Here is a 16109-nt window from a genome sequence, read left to right as displayed (position 1 = left end):
ATATGACTCATTAATTCAAGTATTTTCATAAATAATGAAGAATTAATAAGTTGCAAATTTTATCCAATAATTCCCTGAATTATATTTCGAATTCAAAAAAGCATCCAACATTTTTCTCCCCACAAATTCAATATTAATTACTTTACCTACTCGACGCAATGTGCAAATCCAATAAAAGCAACGATTCTTCCCGGCAATTTGGAATAATAAATGCCCCCGTGTAGATACAAACAATCTCCAATTCCCCCCTGGAGCATGAATCAGGGTAAACAGGTCAATTTCTGGACGGGGCTTAGTTTTTGGACGATTCTATCTGGACGGTCTACTCCATTGACTATTCCATAAATAATAAAATGAAAATGTACTGATTATTTCACCTTTCCATAATATTACTCGTGTATAATCGTGTGATCAATTATTTTTTCTATCGACTGATATATAATAAATAAAAAAAATATGGCCCAGTCGTCCAGAAGTTAGAGGTTTCCGCTGCATTCAACTATTCCTTAACTTTATTATTCTTTGTTTTGTTATTTTGACTTCAAATCATTTTTTCTGCTAACTAAAATATTCTTGAAGGTATGGAAGCCATCATATCCCCATTTAGATGATTCGTTTATTTTAGATCCTTCGACAAAACTCGAATTTCCGTTAACCGTCCGGCAATTGGCCTGTTCACCCTACACTGTTAGCAAAAGATGAAATTTCATGGACACTTGACTACTAATTTTGAGGACAGTGACACTGAATGCGATTTAGGGGGAAAAATCATGAAATTTCAGGTTTCACTGAAAATTCTACAATTTTAAGCAGCATAAAGATGAGAATTCCGTAATTCATTTGAATTTCCAATCTAATATGAATATTCAGTGCCAAATTACATTGATTTTTCAGTGAAATCTGAAATTTCACGTTTTTTCCCCCTAAATCGCATTCAATGTCACTGTCCTGAAAATCCAAGGATATATTTACCGGAATTTTCTGGTTTTCTATTCATTTTCAGGGACAAATGGAACAGAAATTTACCGTTCTCTTCGATTTTTCAACGAAATTCTGAATTTTTAATGACGAAATTCCTTGAAATTTCGGCGATAATTAAATTCGATAGTAATTTCCTAAAAGTGTACCGGAAATTTAAGACAAAAATGTTTACCAGTGTACCAAAGACTAAAAATTTATCAATCCAAAACATTTCCCTCTCCCAGATACTCAGACGGTCCATGTAATTGTAATTAGAATATCACGAGAGTATACAGGAAAGTTGATTATCCCCCAGGATCAAAGGGCACCGGCCATTCTCGGCTTGTATCTCTTTCCCCCATGCCTTCCATCTGTCCGCATGTGTGAGTCCTACCATTTTGGTCTTTGTGATATAGAGTGCTGTGGTCGTATCGGTGGTTTCAAACGACGAATGTGATTTGTGAAAACGGGCAATTCCAGTGGCATTTTAAACTGTCGAGGGAGAGAGAGAGAGGGGGGGGGGGCAATATAAACGCAAATAATTGGCTATCGCTTTTCACTGCTCAGTATTCGGAGACTTGACTTCTATTCAGACAATAATTCGATTGCAGTGTAGAGAGATTTGCAAAAGGGATTGACACTCCGGTTGGGAAGAACCAAATCGAGAATATTAAACACTGAACATTGAAAAAAAATACAGAAGTGATGGAATTCACAAGCAACAGGGGGAAGACCCCCTCCTTCATGCTTTGGAACCAACGGAGAGGGGCCCGGGGGGGGGTTGAGGTCTACTGATGCTGTTAAATGAAAAAAAAAAAAAATACTCCTGCATTTGCAAATAAATAATAAAGCTGTTCTGTCTCTCCACAATCTTGTAATGTCTCACACGTCACTTTGAAACAGTAACCAACATAAATTGTATACATAATATAAAATCATAAAACGGAAAAACAAACAAAATATAATAAATTATCCAATATATTATTCATCATTATCTGTGTAATATATTAATATTCTGGGTTATATATTAAATTAAAGGTATTGTGTTTATTATTTTTGTGTTTTTGTTTTTTCATCATTTTTTTTTCCTCTTTAAGCCTTAAACCATGCAAAGTGCCCCCATGAATTCATATACAGTAAGTATGTAGTTTTTTTTTCCTGTATTTTAACATGTATTTTTAAAAACCATCCCAATAACAAAAAAAGAAAAGAGAGAGATAGATCGACGGTAATATCATAATGATCACAATGATTCAGCGGTTTGGCTCATAAGAATAGTTTTTACTAGTGGACTCAATCATTCTTAATTATTATTTATATACCAGCCTGCTCACTTGTGTTTTTCCCTCATAACTTCTATTTATTTCACCTGTTTTTGTTTTATCACGTATCCATCCATCAGTTTCCATGTTTTTAAGAGAACTGTTAAATTAATAAACGTTTCTGTAATATATTAATATATTTCTGTAGGTCGTTATTGGCTCTGAGCCATCCGGATATAGTTAAACACAAAATAAAATAATAATAGTAGCTTCAAACAAGAAAAATAATGAATTCTCATTAAGGAAAAAAAAACTGAAAACGGTATTGCACCCTAACCAATTAAATAAAGAAATAATCAAATGTGCAACGAGGCATTGGTACCATCATCCCTTTGATGCAAAAGTGAATTTGCTTTAACGAATAAACTATATATCTGTAACCAATGGTAGAATAATAACGGATAGATTATCATAAAGTATAAAATATAATCATAAATCCAATAAAATTAAAAAAAAAGAATCTTATTTTGCTTGCCTATGCATTTTAAGTCCCAAATTCGTGGAATGTCTTCAGCTATTTCCACTGGTTATTCATTTGCTGCTTTGTCACATTTGCCTGCAGTTGTCCTATCAATGTTTATCATAGAATTTCATTCCAGATGTTAACACACAGTGCATTATAGTCAAACATTCATATTAGAACTGCAAAACTCTTGTCTTATTTTTTCTCATTAAGTAATGAATGAATCATCTATTATTACAGTCTATCGCCACTGATTTATTCTCTCGAATAATAGGATGCATAGGACAGAAATTATACTTCTTCGTTGTAATCCGATAGTGCGAGTGTGTTCAATTGTTTAAATCGAAAAATGTTTTTTTATCGTCGTGTGTGTGTCCAGCCTGTCACGTCAATTTGTTTTTCGTATGTAACGTCACATTATCGTCGGTTAAGATACATGCGAGTGTGCGTGCAACAACTCTTGAGCTGAAAAATTTATTTCTTCCCTCTAGTAGTTAGGAGTGGTATTAAATTACTATTTAATCCCCCTCCCCCCTTCGCTATTTTATAGCCCCTCCCCCCCTCCCCCCATCGTCATCACTCTGATAAAACGATTAGTTACAATTTACAATCTAATATGAAGTCCAACTATAAAACTTTCAACAACTATTACGACTCACCCTGCGCAATCGACTTCGGCATTAATTCACTTTTATCTCATTTAGCATTAATTAATTATTGTTAATGATTTAATTAGGGTATTTATCATAGTATTTTAATCGGCTGCCAGCCTCTGCCGAATACGCCATATTCCGGCAGACATCTACGGGAGGAATTGGCACCACATTTGCTCCCATTTGTGTTTCGCATGAGTTTTATCATTTTTTTTTTCAATTATTTTCTCTTTTTATTTAAAACTTGAATAAGAATCCTATCGTCGTGTTAACTGTGGCATTCTCGTATGACTCCAAAATTGCACGCGATGCCCTCATTATCCAACGACTCATTCTTAATATATAATATAATTCTTTCTGTTATCCCTTCGTTTCTATATTTTTTTTAATAGTGAAAAATAAAGCTGCACCCATCAAAATCCGAAAATAGGACACTTCGAGATGTTTTTTTGTTGGTTTTTTTTTCTTTTTAATGTATCTATCAATATTCATTTATAATCTGTTGACTGTAGGTGTTGCTGTTCGATGTGTTCGCGTTGATTCTGTCGCTCACCATAAATTGTTTAACAATATAATTATCAATGTTGTATAGTTGTGTTGGTTTGTTAGAAGATTTTTCACTCGCACCCTCACCGTCAAATCCTTCTTACATAAAAAAAAACTTGAAAGTAATCATCAGTTAATCAGTAATTCATAGGTATAATTATAAATTTTTCTTTTCTCTCGTCCTTAAAAATCACTATTATCTTGATCAATAATGTCTTCATTTTTCTCGTATTTCTTCTTAAAATGGTTAAGCGTAGAACCTACAAGATTTGGTGTTCGGAGAAAAAGTGATTGAACATTAAAAAACGTGGTGTACTCTCAGGCATGAGTAAGAACTTACGATGATAATGTTCTATCTCACGTATGAGTGACGGCACGTTTGTTCGCGACGTATGTTGTAATCGTTGAACGTAGTAGTTGTCGTCGCATTGTCGTACGCGCGCACCGCGCACGCACGATAATTCGCCTTATGATAGGGTATTCATTGTATCATTATTTGTAGCGGATAATGCCAATGAGCTTGCAACAAAATCATTTAAATCAATTTTCCTTGACTCGGGATGTTTGAATTTAAAGTGCGTGCGCAGATTGTCACTACGAGTGTACGTGGCACGACAGAGAGGACACTCAAACCTGCCGGGGAAGTGGACGTGGTAGTGGTTCCTGATGTGCGTCACGACCTTGCCGCACAGCTTGCACCTGTGAAGGTTGCAGCCGCCTGGCACCCGGTCAAAGGTCAGCCGCATGTGCCAGGCTTTTGAACCTGCAACATCAACACAAGACAAGTCACTAATCTGCTGATGCCCGAGAGCCCTAGTTAAGGGAGGCCCGGGGGCGGTTGCAACTCCGCGGGCCCCGGATAAGCTAATTTTTTTTTTTTTTTTAATTTATCGGTTACATTTTTGACAATTCTCTCCAATGATCGGTTTTCGCCTCGTCCTCGGGTCTCCCACTCCACTACCGGCCTGGGTTATTCAGTAGAACCCCGCGTTAGAGACGGTACTAAGTGGTTTCTTTAGGATCTCCAAGTTTTTGGGGCGGACCGCGGTTCTCGGAGATTTTCAATCGTCAAGTTTCGCCCGTGCATTGACGGAGGACTTTGGAACATTCAGATATTCGAGCGAAAAATAATACCTTATTTTTTAATTTCAAAGGTTTATGCTTTATACACTGTTAGAAATTTTTTGGAAATTTAGTAGTAGTCGCAATTGAATTTTAAATGTTGGAAATGTGAATTTAATGTAAGAAGATTCAACAAATCGGTCATGGAATTTCGCATTTAGGTTGGAAATTTAGGATAATTGGGTTTTCCGTGTTAGATTACCACTGATATTTTAATGACATCTGGAATTTTCAAATTCATTGCGGAAATTGGAAACGTCCAACTGAATCTTCAGTGGACTGAAAATTTGGGGAAATTGTTGCTTGAATTTTCAAATTATCTAATAATTTTCAATATTTTGTGGACCTGAAAATTGCAATTCCATTGGATACTACAGACTTCAACTGATTTTTCAGTAACAAAATACAGGAAAATTTCGAGTCAATGATTGTTAAAAATTTCAAGATTTTTTGCTTGAAATTTCGGGAGGAATTTTCTAACAGTGTATAAGATGTACGAAAGTCTTTTTGTCATTGTATGACGAACGAAAAATAAGGTCTTTATATGAGATTTGAGAAAGTCTTTTCGTCGTTTGTATGATGAACAAAAAATATCTGTATGTAAAATACCAAATAACCCTCGCCTTCGGCTCGGGCTGCAACCTCATATTTGCCAGAAAAGTTGAAGCCTGAAAGTTTCAAGTTGAGAATTTTAAAGGTCTTAATTTGAGAATTTTACATATTCAAGTTGAAAGTTTTGAATTCGTCAAGTTAAGACCTTCGAAATTCAACTCAAAATTTTTCTATACGTTGAGGTCTGAAAGTCTCAATTTGAGATCATACGTCTCAAAATAGTGCTTGTTTTTTTGGTTGTTGAACATCATTCAAATTAGATTTTGTATTTTTTCCCCTTTTGAATACCTTATTATGAATAAATAATTGAAATTGTTTAGACTTTTGTGGGAAATTCTGAATATGAACAAAATTTTTGCGCTTGAGTTGAGAATTTGAGAATTTTACAGATTCAAGTTGATACTTTTGGATTCCTCAAGTTAAACTTCCGAAATTCAACGTAAAATTTTTCTATAAATTGAATTCAATAGCGAAGTGGTAAAACGGTACATGTCAATTTTGACTACTGACCAGTTTTCAATGAATATCTCGGAATCTAAGGGAGATAGCAAAATATTTATCAAAAACTTTTTTGTAGAGCCGATTGAGTGCTACAACAAATGCAATTACGAAAATTTCGCTATCTCCCTTAGATTCGGAAGTATTCCTCAAAAACTCAACTGGAAGATAAGTCGACTTAAGCCGTTTTACCACTTCCTACTAAATTCTGAAAGTCTCAGGTTGAGATCATAAATCTCAAAATAATACTTCGTTTATCCAAATAAAATTGTGTATTTTTTTAATTTCTTCAGCATTCCATCTTGCAGATAAATAATTGAAATTGTTTAGACTTTCAGGGAAATCCTGAACGTAGAAAAAATTTTGCGGTTTCGGAATAATAATGGTTTGGGTGGCAAATTTGTTCTTTATATATGATTTATGAAAGTAAGTCGTTATCTTCGAAAACTCCGTTCTCAATTATTTTATGAATCCGTTTTAAAAAACACATGTAGACGATATGATTTTATCCGTTATATTCTCTAGTTTTAGTTCGACCTTGAAAAACAAGTCTCCGCATAAAGAATTACAAACAATCCGATTGAAAATCTCTTAATGCGCACCGCGGTCATATTAAAAACATCCCATTTAAGGTTTTCTAAGGTTCAATGGAGAACAACTGAAATTTCAATCTACATCTACAACCGAAATATCCAAAATTATTGATATTGAACTCCGTTTTTCAATTTTTTTTATGTAAAAAATAAAACAATTATTAAATCGCCAAAAAAATTCCGATCCCCAGTCTAGTTGAGTTTTCAGAGAGTTCCTTGCACTGGAGAAAAATTACTCGTCGAAAATTCATAACCATTTGCTTAAATTCAATAAATCGTTGTTGAAATTTATTAACTGGATGTTGAAAAAAAAAAATTAACCGGTTCTTGAATTTCACCAAATGATTGTTAATTATCAACAAATATTCATCTCTTTGCAATTTTTAATGATCTTCAAATTTCCAAAACGACATTGACTTCAACTAAAATCAACAGTGAAGGAATAACAAGTCTCTTTTGATTATTACCCAGTTTTCAATGAATATCTCGGAATCTAAGAGCGATATCAAAATTGTTGTCATGACCTTTTTTGTAGCACTCAACTCGCTCTACAAAAAAGGTCATTACACAAATTTCGCTAACTCCCGTAAATTCCGAGATATTCCGGGAAAACTCAGTTGAGAGCGTCGACTTAAGACGTTTTTACCTCTCCGCTAGTGAAATATTTTTTCCAACATTAGATTGACCGCAAAACCCCCAAAAAAATTATTCAACAACGAGGAATCCGAACTCCCTAGACGTCCATATTCCCCGGAAAACGAAAAAATCCCTGAAAAAAAATATGTAACTTTAAACTGGTACTTGGAAATCCTTAAGGTTCCAGCTCTATCGCATTCCTTGCACCGGTGTAGTATGTCTGTGTGCGAATTTTGTACAGCAGCGAGTGTATGTGTCTGTGAGTGTATGTGCGAGAAAGCCAACAATTCTGGCTGCCCTTATTTGATATAATTTTTTCACTCCCAAACTTCGCCCATTTTTATTTGTACAGGATTTATTATTATTTTTTCCCCTTTCCATGGCTTGCGAAACCCAGGATATTCTGTACACTCGGCGATACCCGGCGTCGTGCCAAATTGTCAAGTTGCTCAGACCATTGCGCTTGCTTTACGACTTTCATCTGACGATTTTATTTCTGTTTAAGGTCGACGCTTGCTTTATTGATTCTGATAACGTGTTTTCATCCAATGTGATTGTGGAAAAAGGCTAGAATTTATCATTTTCAGGATATTCTCATCTGAAATGCCGAGTACTCAACAACATGGCAACCGACGTCGAACATTATTCTCTATATACAGACTAGAAATAACACCTGCCACTTCGAAACAATATTTAATTTCTTGTTAGGTTTAGGGACAGTCGTGCCTATCAGTTAGACATTGATCATTAAAAAACGTGAATTATCACTGTTTAGTTATTGGTGATGAGGTATAAGTTGCGTGTCAGTAATTATGTAACAGCTAGAGGTGGAAAACGCTCGTTCGGGATATGGGATATGAGAAACGAATGAAACATGAGAGAGAGCAGAGGTAAAAGAGCTGAAGAAATCCCGAATAATGCAATTGATTAATGAAAAAAACCCGTGAACACAGTTGACAGAGCCCCCAAATGTTCACATTTCATCATGTTCACCAGCGAATACCGCACATAATCGATGAAACAATAAAGACAACTGAGAATAACGAAACAAAATAAAAAGAATAAGCGACAAAAAACGTCTCCATTCACGTACACACATTCACACAGCCCAATGTACCCACTTTACACAAGCACATCTCTGATTGTAAATCGTTGTTTTATTTATCCACAAAAGAAAAAAAATATGATTCAAGTACAAAAATATTACATATTTACGCTTAAACCTAGTATTCACTTCTCCTTTATTATATCATTACTATTAATTCCTTTCAATTAATATCTAATTAGTTTATTAATAGTTTAACACACATTTTAACGCTCATCTTCACGAATAGTGAATGTTAGTCGAAATAAATTAGGCCCTCACTGAAGTAGCATTTAAGGTACTCAATTGGGTGATTTTCAAAATTGAAGGAATTCATTGGGATATATTATGGCACTGATGATCGACAGTGGATGGTTCTTGTACAAGACTGATCCCCCTTCTTCACTCGAGTTCCAAGGGTTCAATGTCTGGTTCTCTATATTAATCTTGATACCAACTCAAGCCTCGGGTATGTGGAATAGTTGATCATGAAGTGGATCTCGGGGCAATGGGGATGATCGATAATTAACACATCGGGGGAATGGGGTGGAAGGGCTCGGTGGATGTGTCATTGGAGGGTCTTGTCCACTAGTGCAGGTTTCACGCGCTATGAAATTACACTCTGGACGTGTTGTGCTTGACGAGGAGAAGTTGCCCCTGAGCGCACTGGCACATTATCACCCGAGGAGCGATGTCAACGGGTGGACCAGGGGCATTTACTGAGTGGAATGTTTTATCTGGCGATTTATTATGTGGTTGAGTGAAGAATTTTCATCGCTCGGGTGGAATTAACGAGCACGGGAAGGGGGAGGTATCGGTTTGAACGGGTTTTCCGGCCGTAAGGCAGCGTTTCACGGACGCTCCGCGTCCGTGAATCTCTGCAAAATGGTATATTTCGTCATTATGCCGAAAAAAACTTTTCTGGTGAATATGAGGTTCCCCGCCCCCCCTCCCCATCGGCTCGTGCTGCAATCATATTCGTCAGAAAATATTTTTTGTCATGACGGCCGTAGGCAGAGAACGCTGCCTTACGGCCGAAATGACAAAAAATATTGTTCATCATACGGCCAAAAAAAAATTTTCTGACGAATATCATTGCAGCCCTCGCCTTCGGCTCGTGCCGCAAACCTCATATTCGCCAGAAAAGTTATTTTCGGCCTAATGACGAAATATACTATTTCGACACTAGGCCGTGGGGAACTTTTCTGGCGAATATGAGGTTACAGGACAAGCCGAAGGCGAGTTCTGTTATCGTATGAGATAGAAAAGTTTCCACGACCGTGTGTCGAACAATATTTTTTTGTCATTAGGCCCGAAAACCACAATTTAACCGAGCAAAGCAAGGTTAAAATCGCGGTTTATCGGGGCTAGTGACGAAAAATAGTCAGTGATGAAATTGGGATGGGATTGGTCTATTTTGTGGAGATTTTTAGGTGGGAACGGTTTTGTTTAGGGGAATTATGGGTTCAGCGCATGGGAACACTCGAGAAAAATTCAATCAACTCATCACATTTTACTGTATTCTTCATGTGATCTCGCATTCTTCACGTGATCTTGACGAATTTTTATTCATTACAATGTTCTTCGAAGTCTAGGTACTTCAAAAGAATGAAGAAAGACCTGGTGAGGGCTTCCCTGGAAGCCGAAACGTTGGGACAATTAATTTTATTAACTTTGTCTGTCGTCTTTTCAAAATGAAATACTACAACGTTCAAATGTCGCAACTGATCAGCGATGAATTTGTAAAATGAGAGAAGTCAATTTTAGTCTCCAGTTTTCGGTGAATGCCTCGGCGCAGAACTAACAATTGTCTGTTAACAATTCAGTGATGAAATTGTGAAGTAAGAGATGGGTCGATTTTATTTAGATTTCGAGAGATGGGAAAATTTATGATGAATAAAATCAAGGCTAAAAAATGAGATATTCACGAAAAATTGAATCAACTCATCACATTTCACTGAATTCTGCACAATAACGAAGCTTCCTGTAGTGTTGAAAAATCAGTAGTGGACTTGTAAAATCAGATGAGTCAATTTTAGCCTCGAGGTTTCGGTGAATATCTCGAATAGTCTGAATTTCACTGTTTTGCTGTTCACTGTCTTTGAGTATCGGCCGAGAATAGAGGCGTTGAATCAGTAATGGTTTATTAACGATTGAATGATGGAATTTTCAAATTGGATGGGTCCAATCAAGGCCGAAAAATGGAGATATTAATTTTTTAAAATTAATCAACTCATCATATTTTACTGAATTTTGCAGAATAAAGGAATTTCTTGTTGGGTTGACACATGAGTGAATTTGTAAAATGAGAAGTCGATTTTAGTCGTTATTCAGCTATTCATTCCCTTGAAATATCGGCCCCGAAGAGAGGCGCAGAATCAACAATAGTTTATTAACAATTCAATGATGGGATTTTGAAATGGAATGGGTCCAGTGAAGACCAAAAAATGAAGATATTTATTTTAAAAATGACCCAATTCATCACATTTTACAGAATTCTGCAGAATAAAAGAATTTCCTATTGAGTTGACACATTAGTACTGAATTTATAAAACGAGAAGTCGATTTTATTCGTTATTCAGCTGTTCATTTCCTCGAAATACTGGTCTCAAAGAGAGGCGCAGCATCAAAAATTCAATGATAGAATTTCGAAATGGGGTGGGTCCAATCACGCCCAAAAAATGAAGATATTCACTAAAAAAATGACCCAGCTCATCACATTTTGATGAATTCTGCAAAATAAAACAATTTCCTATTGAGTTGACACGTCAGTACTGAATTTATAAAACGAGCAGTCGATTTTATTCGTTATTCAGCTGTTCATTCCCTCGAAATATTGGCCCCGCAGAGAGGCGCAGAATCAACAATTTTCACGTTGTGAAAAATACTGAATAAGTCTCCCTACGTTGTTGATGCTACAACTTGCGAGTAAATAGAGTGAAAACTCTTTGGAACGGGAGGAACGAGCTCAAGAGAGAGAGAGAGAGAGAGAGCTATAGTTTCGAGAATGGTTTTCGAGTCTCTTCAAGGGTGGATTGCGCCTCGAGTTGGCGAGTAACTTCCGTCTAGTGGTGCAGTACAAGGGCGAGAGGGATGGAGTTTGGCACGAGAGTGAGACAACTGTGGATTAAAGCCAACTCGGTTATCCACCTCCAGAGGGATGAAGGGGACTCGACCCAAATGTTACTCAAGTATCGAAATAAACTGACGAAAAATATCCCGAAAACAAGAGGAATCTGCCCTTTAGACGAGCTCACATTTTTCGGAATACCTCAAGGTGGGAGGTAGACGTTGTACAGCTCAATCGACCGTGTAACAATCTTGAAACGACGTTTTACACGCTCAAACGGTTAACGCTTATGTACATACCAAGGAGTTTAAAAAGTGTATAGTCTATGTAGACTACAACACGTGTTGAGTATTGAACTGTGGGAGTAAACAGTGCAAAGACTGTAGTAAACGTTTTCATGTGAAAACTGACGTAATCCTTTGGGTTACAGGCATGCACGCGTTTGATCCCCCTGTGTACCTCCTGAACTCTCTCTCTCCCTTTGTCCCCCCTATTCTGGAGTGAAAGAGACACCCTCAGAGGGGCCGCCGAGATCGAGCAGATGTTCCCTGGATATTTGTGACGAGAAAAAAAAAATCTCTCACAAGGGTCTCAGCATCCCTCTCTCTTTCTCTCTCTCTCTCTCATCTCGGTTTGGTTCTAAATTTTTCATGAAAAATTCCAAGACAACTGCCACCCGTAATCTCACATTTTGTGCTTAGCCCTGATGTGCGCCTTGAGATTATCACTCCTTGTGAATACATTATTGCAGTAAGGACAGTGACAATTTTGTGAACGATGGGAGCGTATGTGGTGCCATCGGTTACTGACCGATTTTCCACAATGAAGACAGCTGTAAAGCTGTGTGGTACAACTGCCATCGTGTACCAATGGCACAAACATGTCGTACTGATGGGACACAGCCCTAGTGTTAGTGAACGACCCCCTTGCTACCCTAGGACGTTGGGGTTGCATGGGTGACGATGCCGATGATTCCGTTGATGGTGGTAACCAGCAGGACAGCTGGGACAAGTCGTTTTGACCACGTGAGTCGACTCCCTCTGTCTTCAGTGAGACACCAGTGGCCAACACTGTAACAGAGATAGAGGGAGCGAAAGAGCGAGATGGAAACAGCATGGAGCAAAATAACATACGAAATAAAATGTTAGAGAAAATAATGGTTTACGGTGAGAGGGGGAGCATCTACCGGAGGCTTCCCCCCATTCAGGGAACTCTCTTTCTCTCTTTTCTTTTATCTCCCCTCTAGACCCCCCCCCCCCCCTCTTGCTGGCCCCCATTGGGGCATTTGCCCTGGGTAAATGCATTCGCCACTCATCAATATCGATCGCCCCTCGGGTTCATGTACCATTGTGGGACTCAGTGAGATTAGCCAAGGGAGGGAGAATATAAATGTGAGGAGGGTTGCAGTGGATGCAGGGGGGACTTTTCTCCATGAGATATATGCGGAGAAGGGTTGGCCAAATGTTTTTGAGGATAGAAATGGGAGAGAGAAATGATAAGTTTCAGGATTTTTTTTTTGAGGGAAAAACCACTTTCCCAGCTGCAGTACACGACTAATTGATGTGCGAGGGTTAATTAGGTCTCATGTTGGCACTTAAGTGGCTGGGTACTTATTTATAACAAAAGGGATGGAGAGAATCGTACATGTAATGCAGTACTGATTTCATGCTCCAGTTTTTCTCAACGCTTTTCACGTTTTTTATTTATTTTGCCACTGTGGGATTTGTCTTGAACCATCCACTGCTATTACATAACTCGTCAATCGTCGAGAATCGTTAGGGGGTAGAGAGTATAAATAAATAAATATACACGCACACTCGGGGTAATTTAGCATCTCAAGGATTTCTTAAGCCAAAAAAATTGTTAGTCAAATCGCACTAGGTGATTAATCGATGATTGAAGCCTGTTGGCTCTTGGCGATGGTTGTAATTCGTGTTTGAATTGAGGATGAGGCCCGAGGGCTTTGTGGAGTGGAGTCATCAAGTGAAAAAGCTACTTATTGTTGGCTCAACGAGGCATTGCGAGTGATCGGGTATCGATCGAGAATTCATCAACGACAGAGTTGTCGGATGATAGAGCAGGGAGAATAAAGGCAAAAAATGATAACGAAAGAGGAGGAACGGTGGAGAGAAGACAGGAGTAACTGAGGGGATGCGAGAGGGACAGAGAAGCCAAGTAGTAAACCATAGCAGTTGATACATCTCAGGTAGTAGGAGAATACTCTTTGCGGGATTTTGTCGCGAAGCGTTGATCCTCTTATCGAGAGAACTGAGGCAACTGTAATAAGGGTGAGATTAGATGTTGGTAAGAAGCTTATTTAACGGTCTCGAGATATATACGACGTGTATACCTCGGTATAAATGGGGGAATGGTGTCTTTGGCCTCGGGAAAATAATACTTCGAATATTAGATAATAACCAAATGATTGTACAATGCGTAATGCTTTGTATTCAACTGCGGTTTATTATAACTATCACGTCCTCTCTGTCACTCTGGTTTTCCTCACTCGTCTGTAGGTGCGCCATTATTCCTGGCTTCTCTCGTAAATGTATCTTTGTCTTTGATCGAGTACCGGGTGGGGGAGGGGTTGTCATTGTGAATTATTTCACGTTGATAAATACAGATATTGCGGAGAAATGAAACTACCTCGGGACTCACTCCTCTCGGTTGCCATTTACGCGCTTAATACACTAGTACATTTCATTGTCGTATCCGTCAGCACCGAATGCTTCACCTGGTATTGTTCCTGGGGCAAAATGAGTTGTGGTTTTGGGGGAATCATGTGAAATGAATTGTGGAATTACCAGGTGCTGAGGCATACGGTGCTTTACACACACCATTCTCATCGATATCATCATCGTCAGGTCTAAATTAACTTATTAATGATGGAAATAATCGCGATAATAACTAGAGGTCAGCAGCGCAATGGAAAAATATTAATTGGATCTCGGGATTTTTAGGATTTTTGGGGGTTCACGGAGAAAATTGTTCGGTGAATTTCAACAACTGGTCGTTGAATTATCAACCAGTTATGGAATTTCAACAACTAGTTATGGAAATTCAACAACTGGTTGGTAATTCATTTTTACAACAATTAGTTGGGGTATTTCACCAACTAGTTGATTAATTAATTAATTAATTAATTAATTAATTAATTGATCATTTTCTCCGTGTTGAAGGAACTGAAATATTTCATTGAAGATTGGGATTTTTGCGTTCTTTATGCGAGGAACGTGAGAATGGGATTTGTTATGAAGATGAGACTGGAGGGTAATACAGCGAGTCGTTGGAGGATGGGATAATGGATTAAGGATTCACTTAATACCCTGAAAATGGAGGTTATCTAGCTTTAACATCCTGTCGCAAGTATTTCAAGTCTGTTGATTAACAAAAATGCACAGGTTAGGCCCACATGACATGATTTTTCACTATTTTGTGATGAAAATTGAACGATTACTGAGGAGTATTTCGATGGCTCTCTGTGTAAACATGAACAAGGCACCAAACGAGAAGAAGAACCTGGATTTACATTGTAACCTGTGGCCTTCGGGGGACTAGTTTCTCATGACTATTTTCGAGCCTCATTGACCCGGAAATCCTTTGCATTTCTCATTTTTCATTATTTCAGTCTTTCCGATTATTTTTTTTGAATGTATTATTTTTCACTTGTCATTTGTTATTTCACAAACAAATTCGTTGATTCACAACCTATCGGGCGTATTAAATCGCGATATAAATATCAATATACTTTTAGGTAAAATATAATACTGCATTTAAAAAATATATTATTCTTAGTTTTTTTTTCAAATTGCCACTTTCTCTGCTCAATAGGTAAGTGGAGAGTTGGATATCTATGGAATATTCTTTCCGGTGAAAATACTCAATAAAGATGCATGGTCACGCCAATTGGCGATTGTACCACTTGAATACTTTCAATCCTCGAAGAAGAAACTACGCTCACCAGCTTTTCTCTTCTCCCCGTCCCCCTCCCCCCATTCTATGTTCTCTCATCCCTTCCCACCCCTAGTTCTCGTTTTTTCACACTTTAAACGAATCTGAATGAGAATATTTCAATCGCTCGAGTGGAATAATAAGGAATTTGCGGTGAATATTAAAGCGTTTCGTATAACGAAGGCGTTTTCCTGGGAAATGTTGACAATATTATTGCGGAAATATACGATAAGCTGTGGTGAAACGAAACTCAAGAGTTTCTCAGGGACTTGGCGGGGAAAACGAGAATGGGGTGGGAGGTGGGAGGAAAGTAAAGGAGAGAATTTAGAGATGAGTGAAGAGGCAAGTCAGCAAAAACCGATACAACGGTTTCCTGATGCCAGTGGTAAGTGCCAGTGGTTGGTGAGAGCAAGAGAGACGAGGTAACAAAATACGAATACGACTTAAACAAGATGAAACGGATGGGGAGACGTACGAAGAAGAAACTTGCATCACATCCGTATACATTTTATGGGTTTCTGCTGTGAGTTTGGTTGAAGAGCTTTCCTCGAATGCTTGTCGCATCTTCCACTCATTCAAACTCCGGGGGGGGGGGGGGG

At 37.9% G+C, this 16109-nt stretch overlaps 1 protein-coding gene across 4 annotated transcripts in view; it reads right to left on the bottom strand.

Moving 5' to 3' along the window:
- The window catches only part of LOC107048781 (protein tramtrack, beta isoform), a 41152-nt gene that overhangs the window by 13859 nt on the left and 11184 nt on the right, over nucleotides 1–16109 (bottom strand). The window contains exon 5 of one of the 4 annotated variants that reach the window (XM_015272153.1): nucleotides 1815–4707. The exons of 2 other annotated variants lie outside the window; for them this stretch is intronic. In XM_015272153.1, the coding sequence (XP_015127639.1) occupies nucleotides 4412–4707 (296 nt within the window). In that variant the 3' untranslated portion in view covers nucleotides 1815–4411. Of the gene's footprint in view, nucleotides 1–1814; nucleotides 4708–12207; nucleotides 12630–16109 lie in introns of those variants that run through there. One more of the 4 variants, XM_015272151.1, reaches the window with a different exon arrangement.

The sequence above is a fragment of the Diachasma alloeum genome, unplaced genomic scaffold (genome assembly GCF_001412515.2).
Source record: "Diachasma alloeum isolate Michigan unplaced genomic scaffold, Dall2.0 Dall_scaffold_00197, whole genome shotgun sequence".
Taxonomy (NCBI): domain Eukaryota; kingdom Metazoa; phylum Arthropoda; class Insecta; order Hymenoptera; family Braconidae; genus Diachasma; species Diachasma alloeum.
This window is presented reverse-complemented; position numbering and strand designations above follow the sequence as displayed.